The sequence below is a fragment of the Gobius niger genome, assembly GCF_951799975.1.
Source record: "Gobius niger genome assembly, chromosome: 15".
Lineage (NCBI taxonomy): Eukaryota > Metazoa > Chordata > Actinopteri > Gobiiformes > Gobiidae > Gobius > Gobius niger.
Genome location: NC_136866.1, coordinates 6,699,707 through 6,715,088, shown reverse-complemented (window position 1 = coordinate 6,715,088; position 15,382 = coordinate 6,699,707). Strand labels below are relative to the sequence as shown.

General features: G+C 40.6%; 2 protein-coding genes across 2 annotated transcripts; both read left to right on the top strand.

The window, feature by feature from the left end:
* Nucleotides 1–4,138: 4,138 nt before the first annotated feature.
* On the top strand, nucleotides 4,139–8,747 carry LOC306975129 (uncharacterized protein; the record flags this gene model as incomplete). Its single annotated transcript, XM_079572549.1, has 4 exons — nucleotides 4,139–5,026; nucleotides 6,055–6,121; nucleotides 6,389–6,564; nucleotides 7,822–8,747. The coding sequence occupies exons 1-4, from the start codon at nucleotides 4,243–4,245 to the stop codon at nucleotides 8,745–8,747; spliced, it is 1,953 nt and encodes a 650-aa protein (XP_079428675.1). The 5' UTR covers nucleotides 4,139–4,242.
* Nucleotides 8,748–13,874: 5,127 nt separating this feature from the next.
* On the top strand, nucleotides 13,875–14,795 carry LOC306975128 (type-1 angiotensin II receptor B-like; the record flags this gene model as incomplete). Its single annotated transcript, XM_079572548.1, has 1 exon — nucleotides 13,875–14,795. One exon carries the CDS (start codon nucleotides 13,875–13,877, stop codon nucleotides 14,793–14,795), a length of 921 nt encoding a protein of 306 aa, XP_079428674.1.
* Nucleotides 14,796–15,382: the final 587 nt, after the last annotated feature.

Sequence of the window (15,382 nt, the reverse complement as noted above, 5' to 3'; positions counted from 1 at the left end):
AATATAATTGCAAAGTTTTCTCCCCAACACTGTATGTCATGGACATGAACAAAAATATCACAGGTCTAAGTATGTACAAAAACAACAATTAAAAGGAATGGATCTTACTTTGGGCATGTTACTCAAAAAAATTAGTTTTTACTTTATTAACATATATAGTTTTAAGTATTTACATTTCATAACTTACAGTTATGGACTTTGTGTCTGATCTAAATCATAGTAAAATACGCGACCAGCAGAGGGCGCACGTGCTACTTAAATCAAAGACAAATGTTTTTGTTTTAAGTAGAGCAAACCAGGCCTAATTTTATAAATAGCTTGTTATTGCTATGGGGTCTAACTTGTATTTAGTTGACTAGAAAAAACAGATGTCAAATGGAGGCCGGATATCAAACATTTAAAATGGCTAAACAACAAACATCTAATTAATCAACCAACTATATGCACAATAGATTTACACCTACCTTCACTGTGACAATGTCCTTCCAAAAAGTGCTATCCTTCTGCTCATGTAGAACCAGCTGTATCCAACAACTTTCTACAGAAAGGTTCCCATCATTCCTGACGCCTTATCCTCCCTCCAGTCTCGTGAGTCTCCATCTCACTGATAGCCTATCAGCGACAGGACAACTGAAGGGGAAAATCCACGGGGGAGGAAGGGCGCACGCCTGAAATAAGCAGTTTGCAGACGCACTATAAGTTCACATGAGTGCAGATATTCTATGTAGGCATCTCAAATATTTGTTCACATGTGTAGCAAAGGCTATTTGCACGGGGGACTGCCGGGAAGTTATCGTGTTTACTGAACATTTTGTGTCAAAGAATTAAAAACATAGGCTAAATTTAAAAATCCACGTTTGGATTTAGAAATTTGGCGGCCTTTAATGTGGGATCATTCAACATTAAAGGGACTATAGGGAGGTTAAAAATGTTAAAAGTAAGTATTTTCCTCCCCCTACATGTTCCAGCCATGTCCTAATGTGTAGAATGAGCCCAGACCTGTTCACCACAACTGCCTCTAAAATCCTGCACTGTCACTCAAAAAGGTGTTACTTCGATCCAAAGTGCCGTCATGCACGAGCTTAATATAGAAGGTGCAGTTACACATATGGCCTGAGGTGGCAGTAGTGAGTATAAAATGGCAAACTTGCATCCAGCCCCTTTAAGCCTCAGAACGGGTTTATGACAACAACATAGTAATGTTCATGCTGTCATCATAGCTTTACTTTATAATAACATGACGCGATACAGAGGGAGGTGCATTTTATACTCATCGCCCCAAACATTGAAGGGAAAGGTTGTTGCTGTCTCCATGGTGACAACAAAATATGGGTGAACCTCTTATACCAGTCCCGGGACTCAAAATCAGATAATTTGGGAATGCTGAGATCAACTTTGGCAATTTTAAGCAATGTACTAAATCCAATTAGTTTAAGAACTATAAAATATTATGTTTAAATATGAACTTGAAAGTCTGTTTGTGTGCATGCGATGTGACAATCATGCACGCAAACTCGGTATGCAAAATTAGTTACAGCTGAAGAACATTTACATATTTTTGAAATGAGATGTACAAATATAAAATTATCCAAATAGCACATCCCAAAAACATCACAAGAGGGAAACTGTTACGCCTCATTGCAGCAGACATGGACCAGCAGAACCTCACCACTGCAAACTTTACCAACATCTCGACTTCAGGACATTCTCCTGCTTCGTTCTCATTGGACCTGAGGCGTTTGGGCCTTGCTGTGCTGACGTCCTTGTGTTTCCTCGTGGGTTTTACAGGAAACTTGGCCGTGATCATCCTCAAACCAAACTGGCAGAATCTGTCCAAACAGACACAATATCTGATGATGAACCTGGCCTTGTCCGACCTGCTGTGTTTGATCACTCTGCCCTTTTGGATCTACAACCTGCTGTTCAGCTGGACCCTGGGCGACGTAACATGTAAGATTATGGGTTTTTTGACAACATGTAGTATCTGCTGCAGCGTGCTGACGGTCACTGCTCTGAGTGTCCAGCGCTACATGCAGGTCTCACAGCACCAGAGATATCTGACGTTCAAGAAGAAGCTACTGGCCCTGCTGTGGATTGCTTCGATGGCCCTCTCTATCCCAGCTTTAGTGATTCGACAGGCTGTCAAAGACAAAAAGATCAGCTGTGACAAAAGACCTCTACAGCGCAACAAGTGGCTGTGCTGCTCACTGAGTGCTTTGTTGGATTCAGCTCATTCCTAATCATGACCTCTGCGTACGTTCTCCTGAACAGAAAACTGAACCAGGCAGTTCTTTTCAACAATGCTTCCACCTCACGCCTTCTCACCAGTATCATAGTGACATGCTTTGTTCTGTGGATGCCCTACATATTTTTCCAGCTGGTGAGTGCGGTGGGAATTTTGAATAAAAATGTGAAGATTATTACATTTTATGACTTGGGCTACAAGATTTTTACATCAGTAACTTTAATAAACAGTTGCATTAATCCACTTCTTTATGCTTTTGCCCTTGGGATATGCAAAAAGAATACAAATCGCAGTAACAGTGGAGAACAGTAGAGAACGGACATCAGCTGCAAATTCATGAAGTGCAATTTAATCTAGAGCTGATGAATGAAAATGAATTGTGCATAGCTTGAAAGACAAATGTTTTTCTCAAGGTTTTCATGAAGAAATTGTACGCAGTGAACATTTGAATAAAATATTTTGAATCATTTCAGTTTTGTGAATATATTGAAACATCTTCCATGACTTGTTTTGACGTTTTGGGGAATGAATATAGAACACTTTTATGCCCACCAGATGGCAAGGGAAGAAAGAAATGCTGCAGCACGTCAGATATTATTTGTTAATGAACGAAGAACAGAGAATTAAGCTTGACTTTATTCATCATTTTTAAATGCATGAGTTGGTGGTAGATCCTGAAGAGATGAGGTTCTTTTTGGAGGTGACGATGGTGGAAACAGCAAAAGGAACTGTTTCATCAGATAGAATTTTGATGTTAGAGATATAGAGACCACATTAAAAAACATGCTTGGACAGAGAGTATATTTTTATAAGCCTTCTGAAGTGGCCAGGAAAGAGAGACAGAGAGGAAGATTTGTGGATGGAGTGGAGTGGATGTATGAAAGTCAGTATGGATGCTTAGAGTTACGGAAAGTCTCCCCCGAGTCTGGACACTGGCGGTGGTATGGAAGACCCTTGAAGATGCAGCAGGTAGAAGCCGTGGATGGAAGAGGCGGAGATGGGGTGGAGGCGGGTCACAGCACAACTGGGAAGCGAACAAACCATGAATGCTGGGGCTTAAAAGCGGGACCGAGGGCGATGATTGGCTGCTATGGAGGTGCGGCTCTTACGCTGATGGCTGAGGTGGAGGTGTGGCCCTCTCGGAAGCGATCATTGGCTGCAGGTAGGTGATGCTGAAATTCAGGTTGAATTAACGCCTGGGCTTCATTAATCAGCACTTGGGATGTGTCATAAAAACGCAAACCTCAGCAGAGACAGTAGAACAATCTGTGGGAGATTAATTTAATGACACCCGGGTCAATGAAAATGTGCGGAGCTGTTTAGACATGTTTTGTTGTTGTTGTTTTTACAATGCTTTAGCAAAGAAGCAAAAACATTTTTTTCTGACTGAGTAAAACACAATATAATGGTCATGCTGTCATCATAGCTTTACTTTATAATGAACTAACAGGATGCCAAACAGAGGGTGGGTCATTTCACAGTCATTGCCCCAAACATTGAGGGGAAAAGTTATTGCTGTCTCCATGGTGACAACAAAATATGAGTGAACTTCTCATACCAGTCCCGGGACTCAAAATCAGATAGCAATTTTGGCAATTTAAAGCAATGTACTGAATCCAATTAATTTAAAATCTGCAAATGATAAAATATTATGTTTTAATATGAACTTGAAAGTCTGTATTGTAACGATTGAGAGTGTGCATGACGATGTGACAGTCATGCATGCAAACTCTGTAGATGCAATATCAGCTACAGTCCTTATATCAGTGCTATGTTCAAATGAGCTTCTGTATTCCTGCTGAAGAACATTTACATATTTTTTGACAAGAATCCAAATAGCGACTAACATTACAAGAGGGTAACTGTCATTAAGCCTCATTGCAGCAGACATGGACCAGCAGAACCTCACCACTGAGAACTTTACCAACATCTCGACCTCAGGACATTCTCCTCCTTCGTTCTCATTGGACCCCAGTGCTTTGGGCCCTGCTGTGCTGATGTCCCTTTGTTTCCTCGTGGGAGTCCCTGGAAACATTGCCGTGATCATCCTCAAACCAAACTGGCAGAATCTGTCCAAACAGACACAATATCTGATGATGAACCTGGCCTTGTCCGACCTGCTGTGTTTGGGCACTCTGCCCTTTTGGATCTACAATATGCTGTTCAGCTGGACTCTGGGCGACGTAACATGTAAGATTGTTGCTTTTTTGACAACATGTAGTGTCTACTGCAGCGTGCTGACGGTCACTGCTCTGAGCGTCCAGCGCTGCATGCAGGTCTCACAGCACCAGAGATATCTGACGTTCAAGAAGAAGCTACTGGCACTGCTGTGGATTGCTTCGATGGCCCTCTCCATCTCAGCTTTGGTGATTCGACAGGCTGTCAAAGACAAAAAGATCAGCTGTGACAAAACATACACCTCTACAGCACAACAACTGGCTGTGCTGCTCACTGAGTGCTTTGTTGGATTCAGCTCATTCATAATCATGACCTCTGCGTACGTTTTCCTGAACAGAAAACTGAACCAGGCAGTTCTTTTCAACAATGCTTCCACCTCACGCCTCATCACAAGTATCATAGTGACATTCTTTGTTCTGTGGATGCCCTACATAATTTTCCAGCTGGTGAGTGCAGTGGGAATTTTGAATAAAAATGTGAAGATTATAACATTTTATGACTTGGGCTACAAGATTTTTGTATCAGTAACTTTCATAAACAGTTGCATTAATCCACTTCTGTATGCTTTTGCCCTTGGGATATGCAAAAAGAATTCAAATCGCAGTAACAGTAGAGAACGGACATCAGCTGCAAATTCATAAAGTGCAATTTAATCTAGAGCTGACGAATGAAAATGAATTGTGCATAGCTTGAAAGACAAATGTTTTTCACAAGGTTTTCATGAAGAAATTGTACGCAGTGAACATTTGAATAAAATATTTTGAATCATTGCAGATTTGTGAATATATTGAAACATCTTCCATGACTTGTTTGGGGAGTAAATATAGAACACTTTTATGCCCACCAGATGGAAAGAAAGAAATGCTGCACCATGTCAGATGATGTATGTTAATGAATGAGTCACAGAGAATTAAGCTTGACTTTATTCATCATTTTTAAATGCACAAGAGGCAGAGTTGGTGGTAGATCCTGAAGAGATGAGGTTCTTTTTGGAGGTGACGATGGTGGACACAGCAAAAGGAACTGTTTCATCAGATGGACTTTTGATGTTAGAGATGTAGAGACCACATTAAAAACATGCTTGGACAGAGAGTATATTTTTGTAAGCCTTCTGAAGTGGCCAATTTTTTCTGACTGAGTAAAAATATAACACATTTTGCAGTGCAGTGCGATGAATTAATTGACAGTTGAATCAATAACAAAAACAACAATAAAGAAAGAATAAAACTAATTAAGAAATAATAGGGATAGGGAACCCTGGATAAAGCAGAAGAAAATAGACATATGAATGAATAAAATATTCATGTTCATAGCTTCATTTGCTATGATAAGTTTCATTCTACCCTGTTCATTGCGTCTCCTTCTTTGTAACTACCTGGATAGATATATGAAATATATATGATAGATATGAAAATGGATGTCCTTGTTGAGTAGGCATGGCTGTGTGCTACTTTATCCAAATGCATGCAAATCTGAATGTGAGTTACAATCCAGTCTTTGAATGCATCTGACAGGGCTAACAGCTGTTCCGGATAAACTGTAACATAACTCTTCATGGGACGTAAGAATAAACAAATACAACACAAGTGGGTAACTGTGAGTGATCGCATAATGCTCTGCACATGGATCAGCTAAACCTGACCTAGCTGGTCCTGACATGGACCAGCTAAAACAACCTGTTTGTAAAGTTGCTAAGTTGTAAGTGTTGTAGGTGCTAACTTTACAAACATCTCGACTTCGGGACATCCTCCTCCTTCGTTCTCATGGGTCTCCAGGGCTGTAGCTCCTGCAGTGATTTTGTCCTTGTGTTTCCTTGTGGGATTCCCTGGCCGTGATCATCCTCAAACCAAACTGGCAGAATCTGTCCAGACTGACGCAGAATCTGATGATGAGTCTGTTCAGCTTGACCCTGGGCACTGTAACATGTTAGATTGGGGCTTTTTTGACACACTGTGGTGTCTACAGCCTGCTGACAGTCACTGCTCTGAGCGTCCAGCGCTACATGCAGCTCGTCCACCAACAGAGATGTCTGCAGTTTAAGAAGAGTCTGCTGGTCCTGATGTGGCTCACTTCAATGATCCTCTCCAGCCCAGCTTTAGTGATTGGACAGACCGTCAAAGACCAGCAAGACATCATGTGTGGTGAAAAATTTACCTCTTCACTACACCAAGTGGCTATGCTGCTCACAGAGTGCTTTGTAGGATTCAGTTCATTCTTTATAATTACCTTTGCGTATGTTGAAATGTCCAGTCTGAGCCAGAGTGATGATGAACCTGGCCTTGTCCAAACTGCTGTATTTGAGCACTCTGCCTTTTTGGATCTATGATATGCTGTTCAGCTGGACTATAGCAAGAAAGCAAGAAATAAATTAAAGAAAACACACCACAAAAATGTGACAAAAATGTGACAAAAATGTGATGAAAACACAATAAAAATGTGACAAAAATGTGACAAAAACACAACAACAAAGGCAATGAAAAAAGCCACAAAAATCAACAAAGATGTGACAAAAATGCGGCGATAACATGACAAAAAGTTACAATCACTTGTCTTAGCTTTCAAATGACGCGTTATACTGTTGCTCTCCAGTCGAGAAGCTTTTAGATTTGGCAAAAGCCGAACTAGAGAAAATGCAATCGGTTGGTGGTGGCAAGAGGTTAAAAGGTCATTTACGCTAATTTGGGTCAGGCTGGTCAGAGTCCAGGGCCCCCTTTCAGTCCCAGTCCGTCCCTGGCCCTAGTTCAGTCCTGGTGAAGCAAGCATGTTGGTAAGGACTGACAACCTGGCTGCAACCATGTAATATGTTTAACAAATACCATTCTTTTTGATGAGTAAATGAGTGTAGTACGATTAGTAAATATAACCTCATTTACTCCATCCTGTATCCTTGTTTATGTGCATACTGACTTTGTGGGCAGCTTTAAAAAGACAAACACATGCTCCCTTTTCCAGCTTGTCATCAAATATCTCTTCAAACAACTTACAAAAACAAGTATCGAAGAATGATGTGAAGTAACTTTGAGAGAATAAGGAAGTGTACGATATGACATGAAAAAATCTCATGAAATTTACAGTTTCCTGATCTGTCCTGGTTGAAACAGATCTTTTGAAACATGTTTGTAACTTTTTTAGTTATGAAAGTTGGCGTTGACGGGTAAAGTTCTGCAAAAATATTAACTGCATAATGTACAGTTTAGTCAGCTCAGCTCTGTTTGAACAGAAAATTAAATCAGACAGTTTATTTCAACAGACCTTTACCGTAAAACTTTCAGAGCAAATCTGTCAACATTGTCAGTGACATAATGCGAAGGAAATGCAGAAGTGAGAGTTGCCATATTTAGTGATGTTGCTTGCCAGGGACTCCATTAAGAGATTTCATTTGTGACTTTGGGCATCAGTTGCTACAAAACTCAGCAACATGGACCAGCTGAACCTGCTCTCTGATAACTTCACAAACATTTCAACTTCAGGACATCCTCCTCTTTCGTTCTCAATGGGCTTTAGGGGTGTGGCTCCTGCTGTGGTGCTGTCCTTGTGTTTCCTAGTGGGATTCCCTGGGAACTTGGCCGTGATCATCCGCAAACCAAACTGGCAGAACATGTCCAGACTGAGCCAGGGTCTGATGATGAACCTGGCCTTGTCCGACCTGCTGGGTTTGGGCACTCTGCCCTTATGGATCTACGATGTGCTGTTCAGCTGGACCATAGGAACCGTACCATGCAAGATTGTGGGTTTTTTATCACATTGTAGCGTCCAAAGCAGCGTGCTGACGGTCACTGCTCTGAGCGTCCAGCGCTACATGCAGGTCGTCCACCAACAGAGATGTCTGCAGTTCAAAAAGAGGCTGCTGGTCCTGATGTGGCTCATTTCAATGTTGCTTTCCATACCATCTTTAGTGTTTTACGAGTCTAAATACAAATGTGCCCAATTCTACACCTCAGACGGTCAACGTGTTGCTGTGCTGCTCACTGAGTGCTGTGTTGGATTCGGTTCATTCACAGTTACTGCTTGCTCGTACATTTTCATGAGGAAAAAACTAAATCAAGCTGCTTTTTTCAACAATGCCTTCACCACGCGGCTTTTCACCAGTATCATTGTGACCTTTTTTGTTCTGTGGATGCCCTACTTATTCTTCAATGTCGTGACTGTTGGGGGCATTTTAAATAAAAACTATGAGATTGTTCACTTTTATCGCTTGGGATTGAACCTTTTTGCCTCGATAACTTTCATAAACAGTTGCATGAATCCACTGCTCTATGCTTTTGCACTCGGGATGTGTCGTAGAAACACGAATCTCAACAGCGACAGTCCAGAATTGACATGAGTTGCAGATGCGTAATGCTAAATATTGTCAATGACAATTTACCAGAGTTGCATAAAATGTATGTTTTTTTATTGATCGTTTATTTCCAACAGCATACAGATGTATACTGTACATCACACATGCATTTTCTGTTAGATGAGTGGTCACTCGACAGTAAAAAAAACGTATTTACCCAAAACCTCTTACAATAATCCTGTTTTAATGTTTTATAATGCACTTAATAAAGATTGTTGATTGACTGCAGTAGTGATTGATTGATTGATTGAAGGATTGACGCACACATACTTTACCACATCTGATAGCATTGAACCATTATGAACCATTACTGCTCACTGTCTGCTGCTGTCGTGAAAAATGAATAAGTAAAATACTTACAAAACACAGCTACAGCATGTGTACACTTATATGTGGTGATCTTTTTTAAGCACTTTTTGGCCAATAGACTTTATTAGACAAGACAGTTCAAGGTGAATGATGGAGAGTGACAAGGGACAATCGGCAAAATTATTCTGAGGACAGAACATTGCTCTGCCAATTCTTTACTTTCTAAAGTCCACAGACACAGAAAGACAGAGCAGTGTGTGGCTGAATCCGAATCGAGCAAATTGAGAAGAGCGCCATCCCATCAGCAGCCATCACCGCCCACCAAGGGGGGCGCTTCAGTAAAGGCACAGACACAGTGAAAGTATAGATTTTTCAGTCAGTGATTTTTATCTAGTTTCCTCCCTTTACATCTTAGTTTTCATGTCAGGGTATAAAAATGACAAAACTTAACCCGTATGACGTGTATTTTATCATGTTTTTGCGGCGAGTGAGGCGGAGATAACTCGGAAGTAGCAGCTCCGCCGCTTCGCAAAGCCGGCTTTCCCACTGGTATTCATTCAAGACAAGCTCATTCATTCAGCTCATTCATAATCATGACCTCTGCGTACTTTTTCCTGAACAGAAAACTGAACCAGGCAGTTCTTTTCAACAATGATTCCACCTAACGCCTTGTCACCAGTGTCATTGTGACATTTTCTGTGGATGCCCTCACTTCTATGACTTTGGCTTTTACCTTTTTGGCTCTACAACTTTCATTAACAGTTGCATGAATCCACTTCTCAGAGCTGCAGAGAACCAGCTCTCTGTTCTCTACTTCTCAGAACTAGCCTGACCCAGCCGAATCAGACCCTTTCCGGCCTACACTGGGTCCAAAACCAGCTGCTACCACCTCTGCCGCTCCAGCGTTAACAAAATTCAGTATCCATTCAGAAAACGTTCCCATCTCTGCATCAAAGCAGCTGTGAATAAATAATATGATGCATTAAGCTTGGGTTTCACCTGATTTATGCTGGAATCTATGAGAGTCCCTTCGCTGTCAAGAAACACAAGGCAAAGTTAGCAACTTTATGTTACCAACTTTTCAAATCTATTTCAAATCTATCCTTCTTTGATTTCCTAACTTGGTTGTTTTATATCTCTGGTGCTAAATAACACCTTAGGAGCACTATGAATATATTGCGAATACATCAAAGTGCTCCTAAGGCGTTCGACATGTTTAATTTTGTGTAACTCGACTTGGATCGTGTAAACGCTCACGTAACTGTATTTACGTGTACTTTTTTGAGGGGTTATTCTTTGTCTAGAACAAACTTGATTTATCATGTCTTGGTCCTATATAAACCTGTAGCCCTAGTTCAGTCCTGCTGAAGCAAAGAAGACTGAAACCCTGGCTGCAACCATGTCAAATGTTTAACAAATACAATCCTTTTTGATTGAGTTAATGAGTGTTGTACAATTAGTAAATAAAATGCTTTACCTCATTTACTGCTCCATCCTGCATCCTTGTTTACTTTCTGTTATGTGATACATGTTGTGTGCATATTGACTTTGCATACAGTGCCTCTCGAAAGTATTCATACATCTTGAACTTTTGCACATTTTGTCATGTTTACAACCCTAAACATAAAGATTATATTTTGATTTTTTTACTGAACGTTCACACACAAGTAACCGACAACTGTGAAGTTAAAAGGAAAATGATACATGATTCTGTTATTTTTCAAAAAAAGTGAAAAGTGGGGCTTGCATAAGTATTCATGCAGCACTTTCTGAGTGCATTAAATTGCCTTTATAACATTCCTAATGACTCCAGAATGTTCACTCCTTGGCCTAACGGTTAAATAGAGGCCACCTATGTGTAATCTACTCTCAGTATAATTACAGCTGTTCTTTTAGGCCCTCAGAGCTGTGGTCGGAGTGTATTGGTCACTAAACAACATCATGAAGGCCAAGGAGCACCAGAGAGGTCAGGGATAAAGCTGTGGAGAAGTTTAAAGCAGCCTTAAGTTATACAAAGATTTCCCAAGTTTTCAACATTTCCCAGAGCAACTGTTCAATCCATCGTTCGGAAATGCCAAGACACGGTCGTCCACATAAAACATTAGATCGAACAAGGAGAGCACTGGTAAGAAATGCAACCAAGTGCCCCAAGATAACTCTGGAGGAGGTGGGGCTGCTTTTCCTCAGTGGGGACTGGGGAGATTGTAAGAATAGTTGGGAAGATGGATGGAGCCAAATACAGGGACATTTTGGAGGAAAACCTGCTGGAGTCAGCAAGAGAACTGAGGCTGGGGCGGAGATTCACCTTCCAGCAGGACAATGACCCTAAACACAAAGATAAATCTACAATGGAATGGTTTAAAAACAAACATATTAATGTGTTAGAATGGCCCAGTCAAAGTCCTGACCTAAATCCTATTGAAAGAATGGAAAGAATTGAAAACTGCTGTTCACAAACACTCTCCTTCGAATCTGACAGAGCTTGAGTTGTTTTGTATAGAGGAATGGGCTAAAATTTCAGTTTCTAGATGTGCAAATCTTGTAGAGTCATACCCCAAAAGATTTGCTGCTGTTATTGCAGCAAAAGGAGGTTCCACAAAGTATTAATTCATGCTGTATGAATACTTATGCACGCCCCATTTTTTGGTTTTCTATTTATTGAAAAATAACAGAATCATGTATCATTTTGCTTTCACTTCACAGTTGTCTGTTACTTATGTGTGAACGTTCAGTAAAAAAATCAAAATAAAATCTATATGTTTATGGTTGTAAACATGACGAAATGTGCAAAAGTTCAAGGTGTATGAATACTTTCGAGAGGCACTGTATTTGACACATGCTCCCTTTTCCAGTTTGTCATCAAATATCTCTTCAAACAACTTACAAAAACACACAAGATTCGAAGAATGATTGTGAAGTAACTTTGAGAGAATAAGGAAGTGTACGATACAACATGAAAAAAGCTCATCAAATCTACAGTTTCCTGATCTGTCTTATGGATCTGTGATGTTCTGTTCAGCTGGACCATAGGACCTGTACCATGAAAGATTGTCGGATTTCTATCACATTGTAGTGTCCAAAGCAGCGTGCTGACGGTCACTGCTCTGAGCGTCCAGCGCTACATGCAGGTCATACAGCAACAGAGATGTCCGCAGTTCAAGAAGAGGCTGCTGGTCCTGATGTGGCTCATTTCAATGGTGCTTTCCATACTAGCTTTAGTGTTTTACGAGCCTAAATACCATTGTGCCCAATTCTACACCTCAGACGGTCAACGTGTTGCTGTGCTGCTCACTGAGTGCTGTGTTGGATTCAGTTCTCTTTTCTAAACAGAAACGTTTAAATAATGTGACGCATATTTTGTAAAGTTATCGGTGGTAAATTAGTCACTTTACTGTTTGTGGTAGAAATGTATTTGCAGGATTTTGCAAATCTTGACGGGAAGTTCCTGTCAGTGACTCAGGACACCTACCATGAGGTTGAATATTATTTATTTTGTATATTTTTTTAATTATTTATTTATTTGACAGGGACATTGCACAACAAATGTGTTGCACAGACCAGATATAGCTGCAAGCTGAATTTCCCTGGGCAGAGGCAAAGTGATAGCAGGTTTATACAGTGGACAATAAGCATTCTTATTTGAGTCCACTGCACGAGCATTTTCCGAAAACATATAGGTCATGGTACTGAATGTATAAAAGGAAGAACTATGGCAGTGGACGCCATAGCGCCCCCTAATTTTTCTCTGTTTAAAGGTTTTTGACAATGCTGAGTGCAGAGAATTGTGAATAATATGACAATTGTCAGGTGCCTGCTAAAAGAATAACTCAATGAAAAACTCAATCACTGCCATCGCCATAATATTGCGTTCCAAAATCCAATCCTAAATGCAATATTAAAGTAAATGATTAAAGTAAAGGTTATTCAAGTACTTTGGATCACTTTGTATTCCACACTTTGATTCCACTCTTCTTCACCAGGATTTCTCTGGAGGAGATAGAATTATTGTTCTTAGATCATGCGATTTTAACATTTTCCCATCAGAATCAAGCGCTCCCTTGCTTTGGGCAGGGCGGTTGGCGAGGGCCGATAATTGCCGATTTGCGGCTATATTTTCCTTTGTTATGATAAGTTTCATTCTACACTGTTCATTGTGTCTCCTGTACCAATCTGGATAGACTTCAGAAGCCCATCCTATGTGCAAAATCACTATGCAGTTCAAGGAGAGGCTGCTGGTCCTGCTATGGCTCACTGCAATGCTTTTCTCCATCCCGTCTTTAGTGCTGTATGAACCCATCCAAGAACTGCAATGGACTCACTTTGCTGCTGTGGATGGAGATAAGGAAAGGTCCTTATCTCAAACATTGTGGTCATAGTGGCCATTTACATAACAACGTGGCCATGACAAAGCTTTCTGAAAAAATACACAGTATATTCAGATCTCTAACTTTTATCAATCGTTCTTTAAATCCCGTCCTCTATGCTTTTGCTCTTGAAATATGTGGCAAAATAAAAGATAGAATCACGCGTTGCAAAGAAAACACAAGGCTTAATATATCAATTTCTTAATATACCATAAATGTAACATGTAAGTAAATGTTTTACAAAGGATATCGATATAAAAGCATAAGGCAATTGGAAGGAATGTACAACTTTCAGAGAATATCTTACAACATTCTAAGCATAATAAGGAAGGAAATGCAGAAGTGAGAGTTACCATATTTAGTGATGTTGCTTGCCAAGGACTGCATTAAAAGATGTCATTTGTGACTTCAGGCATCATTGGCTACCAAATTCAGCAACATGGAGCAGCTGTACCTGATCCCTCATAACTGTACAAACATCTTAACTTCGGGACATCCTCCTCCTTCGTTCTCATGGGGCTCCAGGGCTGCAGCTCCTGCCGTGGTGCTGTCCTTGTGTTTCCTCGTGGGATTCTCTGGAAACTTGGCCGTGATCGTACGCAAACCAAACTGGCAGAACATGTCCAGACTGAGCCAGGGTCTGATGATGAACCTGGCCTTGTCCGACCTGCTGTGTTTGGGCATTCTGCCTCTATGGATCTACAATCTGCTGTTCAGCTGGACCCTGGGCACTGTCACATGCAAGATTGCGGGATTTCTATCACATTGTAGTGTCCAAAGCAGCGTGCTGACGGTCACTGCTCTGAGCGTCCTGCGCTACATGCAGGTCGTCCACCAACAGAGATGTCTGCAGTTCAAGAAGAGGCTGCTGGTCCTGATGTGGCTCATTTCAATGTTGCTTTCCATACCAGCTTTAGTGTTTTACGAGTCTAAACACCAATGTGCCCAATTCTACACCTCAGACGGTCAACGTGTTGCTGTGCTGCTCACTGAGTGCTGTGTTGGATTCAGTTCATTCACAGTTACTGCTTGCTCGTACATTTTCATGAGGAAAAAACTAAATCAAGCAGCTTTTTTCAACAATGCCTTCACCACACGGCTTTTCACCAGTATCATTGTGACGTTTTTTGTTCTGTGGATGCCCTACTTATTCTTCAATATCGTGACTGTTGGGGGCATTTTAAATAGAAACTGTGACATTGTTCACTTTTATCGCTTGGGATATAACTGTTTTATATCAGTAACTTTCATAAACAGTTGCATGAATCCACTGCTCTATGCTTTTGCACTCGGGATGTGTCGTAGAAACACGAATCTCAACAGTGACAGTCAAGAAATGACATCAGTGTCAGAGGCGTAATGCTAAATATTGTCAATGACAATTTACCAGAGTTGCATAAAATGTATGTTTTTTTATTGATTTTTTATTTCCAACAGCATACAGATGTATACTGTACATCACACATGTAAAACCCCTTACAATAGTCATGTTTAATGTTTTATAATGCTTTAATGCAGAAACCATTACGGTCAGCATGTCTTCAGTTTATTTCCAATGAAGGTTCTTGAGTAATCGTCTGTACTCTGTAATTGAAGTGTCGCACACCATCGTGGATTTCTACACTTTAACTACAGAGTACAGAAGATGACTCAAGAACCTTCACTGAAGATGGACAACTCCTGTACGACTGAGAGCCTACAGACATTTCTTCAGTTTGTTAATAAACATAATTATTCTGACTGACTTGCCCCTCCTTATTTGTCAGATCTTCTTCACTGGAACAACCTGCCCCCTGACATGCGCACCATTGTTGATTTTAATTGTAGTTATATGTTGTGATCTTTTTTAAGCATTTCTTTACTCTTTACTGTTCTTTCTTTACTGTTTGTGGTAGAAATGTATTTGTAACGTGTTGTTAACGAGTGCAGAGAATTGTGAAAAATATG